At 36.9% G+C, this 15,164-nt stretch overlaps 2 protein-coding genes across 2 annotated transcripts; one reads left to right on the plus strand and one right to left on the minus strand.

Annotated features, from left to right (window-relative positions):
* Positions 1 to 285: 285 nt before the first annotated feature.
* LOC140880415 (hydroxyproline O-galactosyltransferase GALT6-like) lies at positions 286 to 4,570 on the plus strand. The gene is made up of 7 exons (XM_073284836.1): positions 286 to 1,463; positions 1,890 to 2,122; positions 2,195 to 2,485; positions 2,570 to 2,698; positions 2,778 to 2,951; positions 3,972 to 4,079; positions 4,168 to 4,570. The coding sequence occupies exons 1-7, from the start codon at positions 581 to 583 to the stop codon at positions 4,375 to 4,377; spliced, it is 2,028 nt and encodes a 675-aa protein (XP_073140937.1). The 5' UTR covers positions 286 to 580; the 3' UTR covers positions 4,378 to 4,570.
* A 766-nt stretch (positions 4,571 to 5,336) lies between these two features.
* LOC140879536 (DDT domain-containing protein DDR4) lies at positions 5,337 to 12,746 on the minus strand. The gene is made up of 12 exons (XM_073283288.1): positions 11,726 to 12,746; positions 11,511 to 11,621; positions 10,665 to 10,751; positions 10,522 to 10,559; positions 10,319 to 10,400; positions 9,314 to 9,420; positions 8,972 to 9,128; positions 7,503 to 7,595; positions 7,193 to 7,316; positions 6,840 to 6,882; positions 6,561 to 6,749; positions 5,337 to 6,460 (listed from the first exon to the last, which is right to left on the minus strand). Exons 1-12 carry the CDS (start codon positions 12,302 to 12,304, stop codon positions 5,701 to 5,703), a joined length of 2,370 nt encoding a protein of 789 aa, XP_073139389.1. The 5' UTR covers positions 12,305 to 12,746; the 3' UTR covers positions 5,337 to 5,700.
* Between the last annotated feature and the right edge of the window lie 2,418 nt (positions 12,747 to 15,164).

A 15,164-nucleotide genomic window follows, 5' to 3' on the forward strand; every position in this document is an offset into this window, starting at 1 on the left:
CTACGAATATACGTGAATTTGAAATTATAAAATTATTTGAAATATACTTTTAAAAACAATTTTTTAATTAAAATACATTAAAAATAATTTTATAATTTAAAAAACAAGAATGTAACATTCATTCTATAGATAACATGACTGATAATATTTTTCCTTTTTTACTTACATAAATCGTAATATTATATGTTATCTTTTATTATACATTACTTTTTCATTGCCTAAAAAGCGACCGACCCAGAAACAAAGAAACCCCACACCCATTCTCCCTCTCTCTCTATACACTTGTATGTATAATTGTATGTATAGGCCACAGTACATAGCTCTTTTTCTCTTCTCTGGTCTTGCAGTTGTGTGTGGATGACCTAACGCGGCTCTCTCTTTCTTGATTTGCTTCTGAGGCCGTTTTTCAAATCATATATATAATTGCCTGTTTTCTTTTTCTTTTTTTTTTGGGTTTCTCCTCAAGAAGTTTGCTTTGCTCCAGTTTTTGTCGATCACCAGCTGTTGTTAGGATTTTGAGTTGCATGTTAATCGGTTTTAATGTCTCGACTTTGCTGAGAGTTTTGTGAGAAATCTGAAGATGAAGAAAGTGAGTGCAGAGCTGTTGTTTTCGGCGAACCGGCAACGATCGATTCGGGTGCTGATTGTGATGGGGCTTTTGTACTTGCTTTTGGTGGGTTTTGAAGTCCCATTTGTGTACAGGAATGGGTTTTCTCTTGTTTCGGAAGCAGATTTTTCGAGCAGCGGGAATGTTGGGTTCTTGAATTCAAAGCCTTTTATGCTGGAAAGCGAGGAGAATTTGGAGGAGAAAGAGGCCCCTATTCGCCCCCGCCCTGTGGATATACCGTATCATTCACGACCCGAGAGAAGAATCAAAGAGTTGGCAAAGACACCGCTCTCGAGCTTGAATTTCAATGCCGGCATTTTGAATTCGAGTCTTAAAGACGGGATTTTGAAGTCCGCGAAGGAGGCCTTTGAACTGGGCGGAAAGCTGTGGCAGGAGCTCGAATCAGTGAAAAAAAATGGTAGTGGTGAGGAATATATCAAAGGTGCTAGTCTTGATCGTGGCAATAGCAGTAAATTTGAGGAATGCCCGCATTCGATATCGATACCAGGCGAGGATTTCTTGAAGAATGGGCGAGTGGTGATGTTGCCGTGCGGGCTAACTTTAGGTTCGCATATAACAGTGGTGGCGAAGCCGAGGGTGGCACACTGGGAAACGGACCCGAAGATTTCTTTGTTGAACGAAGGCCAACATGTTTTGGTTTCGCAGTTTATGATGGAGCTGCAGGGGCTGAGGGCTGTGGAAGGCGAGGATCCACCCAGGATTTTGCATTTTAATCCGAGGTTGAAAGGGGATTGGAGTGGGAAGCCTGTCATTGAACAGAACACCTGTTACAGGATGCAGTGGGGGACGTCGCAACGATGCGAAGGTTGGAAGTCCAGAGCTGATGAGGAGACTGGTGAGCGGGATTGGATTGTTTTCTTGATTATGGCAATTGCTTGGTTTGGATTTACACTATGGTTTCATGTTGTTCGTTTCACGTTTTGGAGGGTTATATGATTGGATAGGAATTTAGTTTCAAAGATATTGCAAAATACAAACTTTCTTGTCATTTTACAAGAACCCAACTCACCCCTTTGGCCCACCTCTGATGGGGTTAGATGATTTAGGTTATTAGGTGAAAAGCGATAATTCTGATTCAGTTAGGTTATTTTTATGTATGATTATGTATAAGGTACAGGGCATTGCTTCTTTCGATCATTTGTCTGCTGAAATTTTGTTTTAGCTCGTGGTAGTTGTGTAATGTGTTGCTTTCCGAGTCCCATATTCTCTGTAATTATGTTGTGACACCGGAAATCATGGGCAATTGTTGGCCTTTCTGCAGTTGATGGACTAATGAAATGTGACAAGTGGATCCGGGATGATGATAATGGATCAGAGGAATCAAAGGCAATGTGGTGGTTAAACCGGTTAATAGGACGAACAAAAAAGGTGGCCGTTGATTGGCCATTCCCATTTGCGGAGAACAAATTGTTTGTTCTAACACTTATTGCTGGCCTTGAGGGTTATCATATCAGTGTAGATGGCAGACACATCACCTCATTTCCATATCGCACCGTAACTAACTTAACCCTTCTTTTATGTTGTATATTTTTTCCCGACATATCTAATATTCTTTTTTACTTTTAGGGATTTACACTTGAGGATGCCACTGGGCTGTCTCTGAATGGCGATGTTGATGTTCATTATATTTTTGCTGCATCCTTGCCCTCGTCACACCCGAGTTTTGCTCCTCAGAAGCATCTTGATTTGTCTGAAAGATGGAAGGCTCCCCCTATTCGGGACGGACCGGTTGAACTTTTCATAGGTGTTCTTTCTGCAGGAAACCACTTTGCGGAAAGAATGGCCGTGAGGAAATCTTGGATGCAGCATAAGCTAATAAAATCTTCTGTCGTTGTTGCACGTTTCTTTGTAGCTCTGGTTGGTAAAAAACTGATCTGTTTCTTATAAAAGATTAATCTCCTTTAAAATCGAGTAATTAATTCGAAACTTATTTTTCGACAGCATGCGAGAAAGGAGGTTAACATTGAAGTGAATAAAGAAGCAAACTTTTTTGGTGACATCGTCATAGTGCCGTACATGGACAACTACGATCTCGTTGTATTGAAAACTGTTGCAATCTGTGAATATGGCGTGAGTAATTGATTAAGAACTTAAAGATTTCCTTTTGTCTTTTGCTGCTGCCTCAATTAAATGCTCTCGATATTATCAGGTTCGGGCTTTATCTGCAAATTATATTATGAAGGGCGATGACGACACGTTTGTGAGAGTCGATGCAATTATTAAGGAAGCGAAGAAAGTACCTAATAACAGAAGCTTGTATATTGGGAATATAAATTACTACCATAAGCCCTTAAGAAGTGGTAAATGGGCTGTCACGTATGAGGTACTTTGCAGATGTCACTTTTTCCATGTCGTAATTTTATTTATCCTTTTCCATATTTTCCCTGCTATAGATGCTAGCTTTCCAGCTTTGGTTCCAAGAGCTTTAGTTTCTTTTCATTTGGTGTCATCTTGGTATTTTGGCTTCACTCCATCTTAAAATCATGCTGCACTTCAAAAAACAGGATATTGTGCAGCCACAAGGCTGTCAAGGCATCTAGTTTTGCATGTTCTATTTTTCATTAGGCAAGGAGAAACTATTAGAAATCTTTTTTGAAATTCAATGGTCAAGTGATTATTTAGAACCATTTTCAAAAACTTTGTTTTCAAAGATGAATCTTTACTACATGTCATCAATTAAGGTTTTAGGTAGTCATTTTTAGTAGCAGAGATATTAGTGCATTGAGGTATTTGTATTTTGGCCGAGAAGTTTTAGGGGTGCTAGTGAGTCAAAGTGCCAGTGAGCATCTAACAAGTGGCTCGGCCAAAAGCTCGATTTGGACTAGAGTTTAACAGAGTTCAAGTTGAGTTTGAGTGTTGGTTCTGTGTGCTAGAGTGCTCGTTGAGTAATAATTTAAAGCCAAAATTTGAATAACAGCAACGCCGTGATTGTAGAAAATACAAGGCACGTTGGAAAACTTGTTCACTATTTTCATATAATGCTCTCTCGAATTTGATCAAGTCCTGGTCGTCCTCCAGAATTTAAAGCCAAAAACATTGCTTCGTTTTTCTTCTCCATCATTGCTTAGAAAAACAAACAAATCATATTCTACCTCAGGATTATTCGTTTTCCACCTCGTTTCTTTATTAAAGATCACTTGTTCCATTTTATTACAAATGTATAGTAGAGGTTGTAATCCACTTGTCTTTGAATCACTGCCACCAAAATCTTTTTAAGACGCCGGTATTTCAACTGAATACCGTCATTGGTGGTCTATGTAAGTCAAACTTATAATAAAATTATGCGCATAAAGTACATTACCATGAGTCTAATGCTCTTATTCTTTGTTTTCCGATGATCTAGGAGTGGCCAGAGGAAGAGTATCCACCCTATGCAAATGGACCAGGCTACATTATCTCCTCTGACATTGCTAATCTCATCCTTTCGGATTTCGAAGAACACAAACTAAGGGTAAGTGTGCAACCTCCATACTCTGAAGTCCGAATGACTCGCACAAAAGCTTTGTCAACACCACTTGAACAATCTCTTTGCTTTGCAGCTGTTTAAAATGGAAGACGTTAGCATGGGGATGTGGGTGGAGAAAGTTAACTCCTCGAGACCAGTCGAGTACATCCATAGCTTAAAGTTCTGCCAATTCGGGTGCGTAGAAGACTATTATACAGCTCATTATCAATCCCCCAGACAAATGATATGCCTTTGGAATAAACTGAGACAACAAGGGAGGCCTTTGTGTTGTAACATGAGATAACATGTATTTAGACACGATGTATGGGGACTGCTATATTAGTTGTAGAATTGACAAATTTTGCAGTGATAGTGTATGATGTCTAGTAAATTCTTGTGGTCTCATTAATATGATACAGTGGAGTTGTCCCCCATTTTTTTGACATGGATAGATAGGTACTGTTTAGATTTTATGCTCCGGAAATTCGCCATTTAATGTGTTCATGTATATGGAAGCCATGCTTGATTCCGTATACGATGGATGTATAAAGTAGCATTAGATACAAAACAGCATGAAAAATCTGATACAATGAAGAAATTAATCTATGTTCCTACTACAAAATTTCATAAACAAAATTGCTTGCACGAGGCTGCCAATGCTGCTGCTAATGGCACTTTCTTGTACAAACTATACTGACATAGTGCACGTGAAAAAGGGAGAGCTTATTAGGTTAAATCCCAAAACTATAAAAGAAGGCAAAGGAGAAACAATAAAATAGAGTCACTTAGGTAGTGCTTAGGAGTTTCTAGAAAACACTTCTCAACTTTCCATCGACAAAGCTGAGAAGTGCTTCACAATATCTCTCCCAAACACTACCTTAGTATTTTTCACCTTAAGTTAGGGGTGGAATGGGAAAACATATCGAAAATAAGTAAAGTGAATTTCACAAACTTTGTGCCCAAATCATCTTTCCTTCTCAAACACCTATTCACCTTACACTTTGGAGAAGAAACTTGATGAGATTGAGATAATGAAGTACATGCTTTTTTCTGCAAATACAAAGCTATTTTCACTCACCTGAAACGATGAGATTGAGATAACATTAACACCAGGGGAAGTTGCCTAATAGAATGGTAACAGAATCAGTAAGGTTTGCAGAAATTTCTTCGAATCGGTTCCATGTTCATGAGGGTGCGAAGGCAGATATATCAAGAAATGCAGTAAACTGAAAGAAAAACAAGGTATAAAAACCGCGTAGCTGCTGCTCCCACAAGACGGGAGAAGTAAATTTCCCATTAGAAATATCAGATATAAGGACAGTAGTGTACAGTGACCAGATCACAGGTGCAAGAACCCATTTGCCTAATTCTTTTCCATCCATACCTTGTTCGTGTTCTTTCAAACGATTAAAAAAAAAAAAAAAAAAAAAAAATTGACTAAGGCTACATAATTTTTCGCTCCCGGCAGGAAAACTGCACCAGGGGCGTCGCTTAAATTTTGTATAGGAAGAACTCAAGTGACTTCCTTTATAGAGTTGATTTATCACAAAATACAGAAGGAATTTATCGTACAATCATTCTTTTGAGGCGAGAACCTGTGATCCTTGCATTTTGGCGAATGGAAGCTTTAGAAATCATCATTGTCTTCATTATTCATCGAGCTCGGACCGTCATCAAACCCTGAGCCCGGAGCAAGCTCATTCAGATCAAGAAAACGTCTTTTTCGCACCCCTCCAACTTCTTCTTGATCTCTCCCATTTGACTGTTCTCCGAGTGGATCAGTTTGGTTTGCATCAGCCATCTCTGGATGCTCCTCGGAAGGCTGATTGACATCCATTTTTTGCATCTCTATGTTGTCCTCGGATTCTTGACTTCCCATCGAGAACTCCGCATTATCACTCGAATTCGAGCGCTCAATTAATGCATTTGACTTTTTGGGTGGTTTCATAGATTCGTTTTCTGATTCAGACAACTCATACTGTCGATAATTAATAGGATTTCTGGTCGCCCGTTTACTGCGCCGGAGTCCAGATTGTAGCTCACCAACTGACCTCAGTTTGGTTTCCCTCCTAGTACGACTTGGCAATGCTCTGAATCTCCGAGGCTCGTCACTCTCCTCACTCGTACTTAAGCTATCATCTTCGTCCTCTTCTTCATCTTCTTCTTCCTCTTCCTCTTTATGATTTTCTTCATCCCAGTTATACTCTTCATCTCCTTCCGAGCTACTTGACATCTTCCTTCTTTGTTTTCGTTTCTTTAAATATTCTTCGTCATAGATCACTTCACCAACAATATCATCGTCACTGTCAAAATCTGCTTCGTTATCAGAGACAGCTTCAACAAAATCTTTCACAGAATACCGCTGAGGCCTCTGCCGACGGCGATTGCTAAAGGCGATGAGACAACATAGTGAGTGATCTACTGATATTAGAAAATATAAAAATGTGTGCCAAAAAAAGAGTTCTCCAGAAGCAACGAATGGAGTACCTGCGATCCAATGTCTCGGTTTTCTGATCCTCGTAAAATTCATCTGCTTCGGGTGATAGTGGAGAGAGCGCACTAAATGTTACATCCTGGGAATATTGTGAAGGACCAGCCCATCTACCATTTGTAGAAACTTCACGTTTCACTGCAGGATCTCTTCTATCAAAAGGTTCTGGAGATGGTGGCTTCGCCCTGGTACAAGAGCAAATATAGAGAGAGGGATTACAGGGAAAGCTCATTCAAATTATTTATATAACCAAATGAAATCTTCATGATTCATACTTGGTGATCTTTATAGCCTCGTTAATTGATCGATCATAATCATCTGCACAGAAAAACAAGCATAGCATGAGGCTTGGCATTTACATTCACACTGGAACACACAGTCAAAGATAAAGCAACAATTATGCCCCTTTACTCTTGCCAAAAAGTACGCAAGAAAAAAAAAGTTAGATAACTTTAGGTTGGGCCTCGGAAACTTTCATGCCAGAAAACCAAATAAAATGTTTTAGCTAGTCATCTTAAACCAACTAGCCACTATCCAATTTTGTTTTGTTATATTTGGGTGACGGTAACTTCTTATAACAATTGTCTAATACTCTTTTGGGACCTATAATTCACTATGTCTCACATACCAAAGGTATAGGTAACATGTTTTCTATCACGAAGAGAGCGTCCAGTAGCAAGACCATCAAGGTTCATCATGTTGTCAAGCATAAGCGCTTGTCTGTGCTGTTTCTTTAATAGCTTCTCCTTTTTCTGTGTAAAAAAAACACCATCATCAGCCAAAAAAAGGTGTAAATGATCTAATATATAATGCATATGATATTATAATTTTGATAGTGAAGAAGAGATGTCATTATCTCGTTGAGACTGAAAAGAGGATGGTATCAAAATTAAAAGGTAATGTTCGTCAAATGTCTCAATCAAGATAAAGTTGGGCACCTTATGAACTCTCTCAATTTCAGGAAGCATGTCATTTTTCAATTTTTTGCCAACGGAAACCTCTGTTCTATTTTTACTGGAAAAGAGCTTCTCCTGCAAACAGGTATAAAACAAATAAATGAAAAGAAATGTCCAGTGCTACCATTCAAATAATAGCCAAAATTCAGCTACTACATTAGTCACAAGCATGCCGACTTTAACAAACCTAAACCATGAAAGGAATGAGTTCTCCATTTCCCAAGATGCACCAAAAGAAATTGAAAAACTCAAGTTTGCACCATATTAGTAAAAACATAGATACACGCGCATTTGTCTCCATTAATATACATCGCAAGATACAGCGAGCAAATCAACTAATAACTGAAAGCTCTCTAAATTGTTTACAAGAAATAAAGAGGTTGCTTAAATTAGTCGGTGCTTAAATAAAAATCCAATTTTGACTACAGAGTTGAAGATAGTCAAAAATCAAAACTAACTCTTTTATATGATATATGATATATGATATATACAGCTCAGATGCCAAGCAAATTGCCTGGTACACAGATGGCTCATCTATTCAAGATTACAAACTTCTAATTTGTTACATTGCAGGAGTCGGGACTTATTAAAACTATGTAGTTTAATTTCCTACAGCTCAAGAATTGTCATAGATGTACCAATACTAGTTGCAGTAAAACTCTATAAGGATTGACTTTAAGATCAATCTACTTACAATAGTCACTGCTCAGGTTCATGCTTGCGCACGAGTATTCTTGCACAACGAACGTGAACACTCTGTTACTTGCAAAACATCACAAGGTTCTGTTTTAAAAGTGTTTTAGGGTTCCTTGACATCACAACAACCTAGAATTGAGAGTTACTACTAATTCTTGAGATAGATTTTTTTCCAACTTATTCAGCAAGAAACTTCTAGTCACAGATTCACAATATCCAAGAACTGAAGCAATCATGCAACAAATGTTCGTTTCCTAGCATTGAAGACAAAGAAGTATCAAATGCACTTCTAATGGGATAATTAAAATCGTTTTTAAACATACAACAGAAGAAATAGTTTAAAAAGTATCTGGCATAAATCAGCAATAACAGAGGCTGCAGAAATTTTGAGATAGGCACCCTGCAGTAATTCATTGATTCCAGAATCTAATAATCTGTCCAAGAACAAAACATTATGCATCTTAAAATTTTGGATTCACGCTACAATTGATTTCATCAGCAGGCCATGAACATGGTTCCGATACCTTATTCCATGGTCTGGGAAAGAGTACCAAGGATCACATAAATATTTTGCATCCACCACTACATTCTTAGATAGTTTACCATGGTATTCATCTGGTATACCTTCCTGTCTTGAGGTCTTTTGACCCCTTTCAACACTACTTAGTTGGATTCTTCCATTGGAAACAAAATGAATACCATTTTATAAAGACATCAAGATGGGAAACGAAGAATTGGATGCTCTACACACTTACAGAAACGTCAAGGAATTCATCTAAATTCGTCGCAACTGTCTCCCATTGATAAGAGGAATGGGGAATAGGGGGAACATTCTTTCCTTTTCCTTTTTTCACCTCAACTTTCCTACTCTCTCGGTAAAGCCGATGACCAATGATAGGATCATTTTCGTACCTACATGACCACAAAAGTTAAAGGTCAACTTCAAGGGATGTATAACGAGTTGATCATAGGTAGAGCACGAGATACATAATCCATTCAAAATATGAAGCATTTGACACAATTAGTGTTGCATGAAAACATCATTCAAACACTGACAGAGAAACAATGATCTATCATTACCAAGGAATAGGTATTACCAATACGAGATTCCATGCGAATCACCACCTATACGTTCCTTGCGAAATGTGGAAAGCTGAACCCCATGTTTTATTGAGTCATCTATGTAGTTCCGTATATCTTCTTGCTGCAGAATCAAGCATAACAAATTTCAGGATTATAACACAATAAAACAAACCTTGAAAGCTAAATCCATTTATAATAGGTAAAAAGATAATCACGTTGTCTGGATAAGATGTCTTATCCACTGGTAAAATGGGAAAACTGACGTAACAGAAAGCCGGCTCTCAGAAATGAACTTGACCGACCAGAGGGTTGGCAGCATACCAAATCGGGCAAGGGCAAACTAGTCCCACAACAATTTTTCCTCAAGCATTCACTTGCTTGTCGTAACATACATCAGACAAAGAAAGGGAAGAATAGAGAAACGGCGAGAAACTAAGGTCAAAAGAAAATGGGGTACGTAGATCTGCCGTAAGATGGGAGACGGGCCCTTTTTAAATAAATTTATCTATCAACTCATCAGTACGGCACGCTATCCACCATATATAGCTCTCTAGCTTCCTAGGAACCTCCTTAGTCCCAACTAACATCATCATCTATCATCAAGCACTGTATTCATTCCCAGATTAAGTTGAGAATAAAACGAAATGGACTCCACCAAAATCAACATGCGGAAGCCCGATCGAAACCCATGGAAAATACTGCAGGAACTATGATATAGAAAAGAAGTTCAACATCTATGATGTGAAGAAAATTTTGACGTAAAAACAAAATATTTACAAAAACGATCATATACCCTAAAATGATAAAATAAAGAAAGAAGGATCTTCAAGAAATCTAGCAACAGATCAGCACTGGTAATGTAGTTACTGACAAGCAGGCAGTAACACCATGATAGCAAGGAAAGTGAACCTTCAACTAATTTATCTTAATATTGGAAGTCATTGAAGTAAGATCTTGATCAGTAAAATTCGCATGACAAATACAGGTATAATAGTGGACGTGATCAGAAGTATCAATACCTCAACACGTATATCGCACAATGCCTTCAAAATCACCACTCTAACCCCAGGATCGAGAGAATTGTAAACTTCAACTTCAGTTCTACAAAAACCAAAACTGAATTCTGAAAAAAACACCAAACAAACAAAGGCACAAATCTGCTTCTCTTGCATTTGTAAATCAAATTTTAGAATTATCTTATTGCCAAAAAAATTCTACTCACCCATGTGATGCCACTATAGGTAAATCCCCTTCTGCAACCTGAAATTGAGAAAGAAAAAAAAAGTAATTCAACGCTTTTGACATAACCATTGGTTCTAACTGAATCAAAAAGCTGCTCAAGGGAGGGTTCAACAAGCACATTACCCAATGCCACCAATCTCTCAATTTTCTACATAAAACAGTAATCCATGTACCATATCCGAGTGCCATTCTAGTGACAGGAGGAATTGCCTGTTAAAAGCAAACAAAATTTCATTAGAGAACCAATTATAGTATCAATAAGAGCAAAGAATACAATAATTCAGAAACTCCTCGACGCACAGGAGGTAAAAATATTAGCACATGCACAAAGTGAAACTGTGTTTCATAGGTGAAGATTTTCTTGGGAGAAGCAATCCAACAGTAGCATTGTCACATGGCACACACTCAATGAGAAGAGGCCAAGCAAGTACATGAAATTGGTTAAGCCAGATTCCAGAATTCATAACCAACTGCCTGATCAACCTCAAAACAGGGCCGTACATTATCTACTAATTGAGTTCAATAAATCTTTTTCTCTTTTGAGCGCTTTTTTTTTATCAGTTCTGCATGTCAAACATTAAATGCAGAAAATGAATCAACTTTCCTAGTATATTAAACAACAAATCACCATCATATTCCAGAAATGAAAACCAAACTACATTCACATTTTGATATTTGGACACCGCACTCAAGAACGTGTCAACCTCATAGCCATGAGTAAACGGAACACAACAGGTCTAAACATCTAAACTAGTTAAGCTATTTTCTGAAGTTCAATCAGATATCCAACTCAGGCATCTTACCAATACTGAACGTAGAGTTATTATATTCAAGCTACTACTCAAATTAGAAAGGCCATAAGAAAACTTCTCGACAACTCGTTATAACCCAATCACAGGGTTCCATATAAAAGTTCACAGATGTGCATTAGCAGTAAAACTTTCGTCAAAAATAATAAAGAGAACAAACCTTCAGCAGCGGCATATGTATATCGCACAAAGTATTATTTGGAGTAATCAAAGCCGTCTCAAACTCTTCCACAGAAAATTCCACTTTAATATTTAATAAAGGTCTGAACACCTACATATCATAACACAAAAACACACATTGAGCCTTAAACCAAAACATCCAACACGAATTTGAACCTTTCCTTGCCTAATAATTTCCCCAAACACACAACATACATTCAAGAAATTGAGAATGGAAGCCAACTGCCACATAGACCGTACACTCCACCGTGGAAACTGAGAGGGCTCGGGCTCCGCAACAAGCTTCGTCACTATCTTACTACATTGCACCAAGGAAGATGAAGTGGAGCCATCAACCTCCCCATTCTCCTCATTCACTTCCTCCTCCCCAAATTCCTCCTCCTCTTCAGACTCCTCCTTCAATAGCCTGGCTGTCAACCTTTCCCTCCTCTTAGCCTTCTTCCTCTTTCTCTCAGCCTCAGCCATAGCTGCCTCGGCCTCGGCCGCAGCCTGCAACCTGGCTGCAGCTCGCTGCGTACACGCCCTGGAAGGCCTCTGCCGCCGTACAAATTCACTACTACAACCATTATTGTTACTAAAACTGCTATTCTTAGCTCTATTCTCTTCAGTATTCTCATTCTCGGTGTTATTATCTACATGGGAGTTAACGTTTTCCAAGTTCTTTGAGGAGTGGTGGTTTGGGGAGCAGATCGGCGAGGAGTGCTCGGACATGACGGGGAGATCGGACGCATGAAAAGCTAGAGAAGGGTTACATGAAAGATCATGGGCTTGCATTGAAGCAACCCAGGAATTGGACAGTAAGAAAGCTGGAAGCTTCACAAAACTACAACATTGATGATATAATCACAGTGATATTGAGGAGAAGTTACAAAAAGGTGAAAACTTCATAACCAGATAAACCGTAACAATGATTCTGAGGACACAAAAAATGGATTATATAAATGGGTTTCAAGTCCCTCCGCCTGGGGAGCGAGAGCGAGTAACTGGAAGGTGAAATCGAGAAGAAAGGGAGGGACAGTGGGAAATTGAGGGCGAATTAGGTTTCGGGAATAATCTGTGGGGGTAAAAAAAGAGAGTGGAGCCAGGATTTTGGGGTTAATTTTGACCTAAAAGACAAGTCCTTGTGGGTGTTTTATTGCTAATTGGGTTTCTGGAATTGAGTTTTGTAGAAGATGAATCACATTTGAGGGTTTCTTGGTTGGATATCTGAACACTTCTGCGTCAGATTTTACTCGTTTTTCAAAAGAGCCTCGTACGGTGTCGTTTGAGTTAACTTTTTTTTTTCTTTAATTAAATATGGTTATTTGGGATTTAATTTTTCTAAAGCATAAAATTTAATGAGTTCACAATTACATTTTTTAGAGTCAAAAACCAAAATCAAAACAAAATTCCAATGGTGGTACATTTGAAGTCACGTGTTTTCCTCTATTATGAGATTTTTATGTCATTGTACCACAATGTTGTAACAAAAATATGTAATCAATTGTCAAAAATCTCTTGGCTCGTGTAAGGATGTTACCGGACTGAATTAAATTGCTTGAATACTGTGATAATCGACTAGAATATATTGTAGTATATTAGCTTTAAACTAGATGGGGTTTCTAGATTAAGATTATAACCAGATCCGAACCTGAATTGAAGTTGCTTAAACATTAGTGGAATCAATTTTTTTTGCTAAGAAATGTGTACATGAAGAAGCTGATTTTGAAGTAAAACTATCTCGAGAATAAATTTGAAGGAATTATACGGCTATCCAATCAAATATATATTCAATCTTACTTCAAAAATAACTTATACATATGAATCATACATATTTGAAAATCTCATATATTTTTTTACACAAAACTATTGTGTAACGATCTCACAGATCAATTTTGAGATGCAGATATTCTATTTAAGTCAACCATTAAAAAATATTTTTTTATTGTAAATTTCATATACGTTTTACATATAATATATATTAATTCTGGTATTTCTTCTCTACATTTTCGATATTGTCTTGTTAAAATTACTAACAACAATAACCCTGAAGTCCGACCATAAGAAATCAACTACTTTTTTCTTTTACTCAACAACAAATCAACACAAGCCTCCAAATGCAAGAAATAAGTATTTTGCTCATAGCAGATTTGAACAGAAGCTTCCGACTCAACTTCGTTATTCTTCATTTTTGTCAAGCATATAAAAATTATCAAAAGGTAATATCCCTGCGTAACAACAAGTGTTTTCATTAAATTTTTATTTATAATTACAAATAAATTGATCATTTTTTTTATCAGTAGAATGCATAAAAAGTGCCCATTAGAAATCGACAATCATTTTTTTAATACTCAAAATCCGACCTCTAATAATTCCATCTCTATTCCGATTCAGTAATTAAACTATAAGATTTTGAGGAAGTGCTCTGGTGAAAACAACGGCTGATGATTGTTTGTCGGGATTAAAAGGAGTAGAAATCACAAGCAAGAATTTGATATAAAGATTCGATTGAGAAATATTAACGTATACGAATCTCTCGTATGAAAAACAAGTTATCTATTTTTTTTTTTATAAATTCTCACAACGTATTGTCGATCATTATATTACAATGGATCATATTCATCTCATTTCAATGACTTTTCTAAGAAAAGTTCTCCAGGTGTATATATAAAAGAAGTCGGAATCTAATGATGATGTGTTGTGCTCTAAATCGCTGGAAACTAAAAAGCCGCCAAAAATATGATCTCATTATATACTGAAAACATAGTTGAAGTTTTATACGAGCATGTCATACCTAAGGTGAAACTCACGAGTTAGTAGTCTCATTGCTCATATTTTGAGGGTCCCAAATTTTATATACATGCACATATTTTTGATATTGAGAATTTTAAAGGAATTTTTTGTTTAAGAATTTTCATTATATTTTTTTATGGATTATGCCCAACAAATAATTATTAGAAACAATTTATTTTTACTTTTGGTTTATATTTGATAAGACAAGCAATATCTACTTACCGGAATGCAAAATCTCTTTTTATTTTTAAGATATAATTTATGAATTGTTTACTTTTATTGTCAATTTGACTGGTTTCATTAATGAAACAGATACTAAATTATAGAAGTCATATTAACTTACAAATGCATTTCAAAAATCTAAATTATATAATTCATAGCTGCAATATATAGAATTAATTTTTTTTGCTAGATATACTAGTCAATAATCAATTACAATAAGAAAACAAAGAGATAGTCGGGTACTCGGGTTAACCATATAGATAAATATTTTACGATAACAATAATAAAACAATGATGAAAAAACAAGTGATAATTTTACGGATGTATAACAACAAGAGTAACACTTTTGTGAGACGGTCTCATCCGTGAGACGGATCAACCATACTCATATTTATAACAATAAGTAATACTTTTGGCATAAAATGTAATAATTTTTCATGGATAACCCATATAAGAGACTCGTCTCAAAAAATGACCATTGAGACCGTCTCATTGGAATTTTTGTCTAACAAAAAATCAGTAAAACAATAATATTAAAGAATTTGATCGTTTATAAATGACAATTATAATAAAAAGTTATTCAATTAAGTTCCTTTTTTTTTGTGACGTGGGAATCCGCAGTCGTTACTTTTCGGTGCGC

The sequence above is a fragment of the Henckelia pumila genome, chromosome 2 (assembly GCF_033568475.1).
Source record: "Henckelia pumila isolate YLH828 chromosome 2, ASM3356847v2, whole genome shotgun sequence".
Classification (NCBI taxonomy): Eukaryota; Viridiplantae; Streptophyta; class Magnoliopsida; order Lamiales; family Gesneriaceae; genus Henckelia; species Henckelia pumila.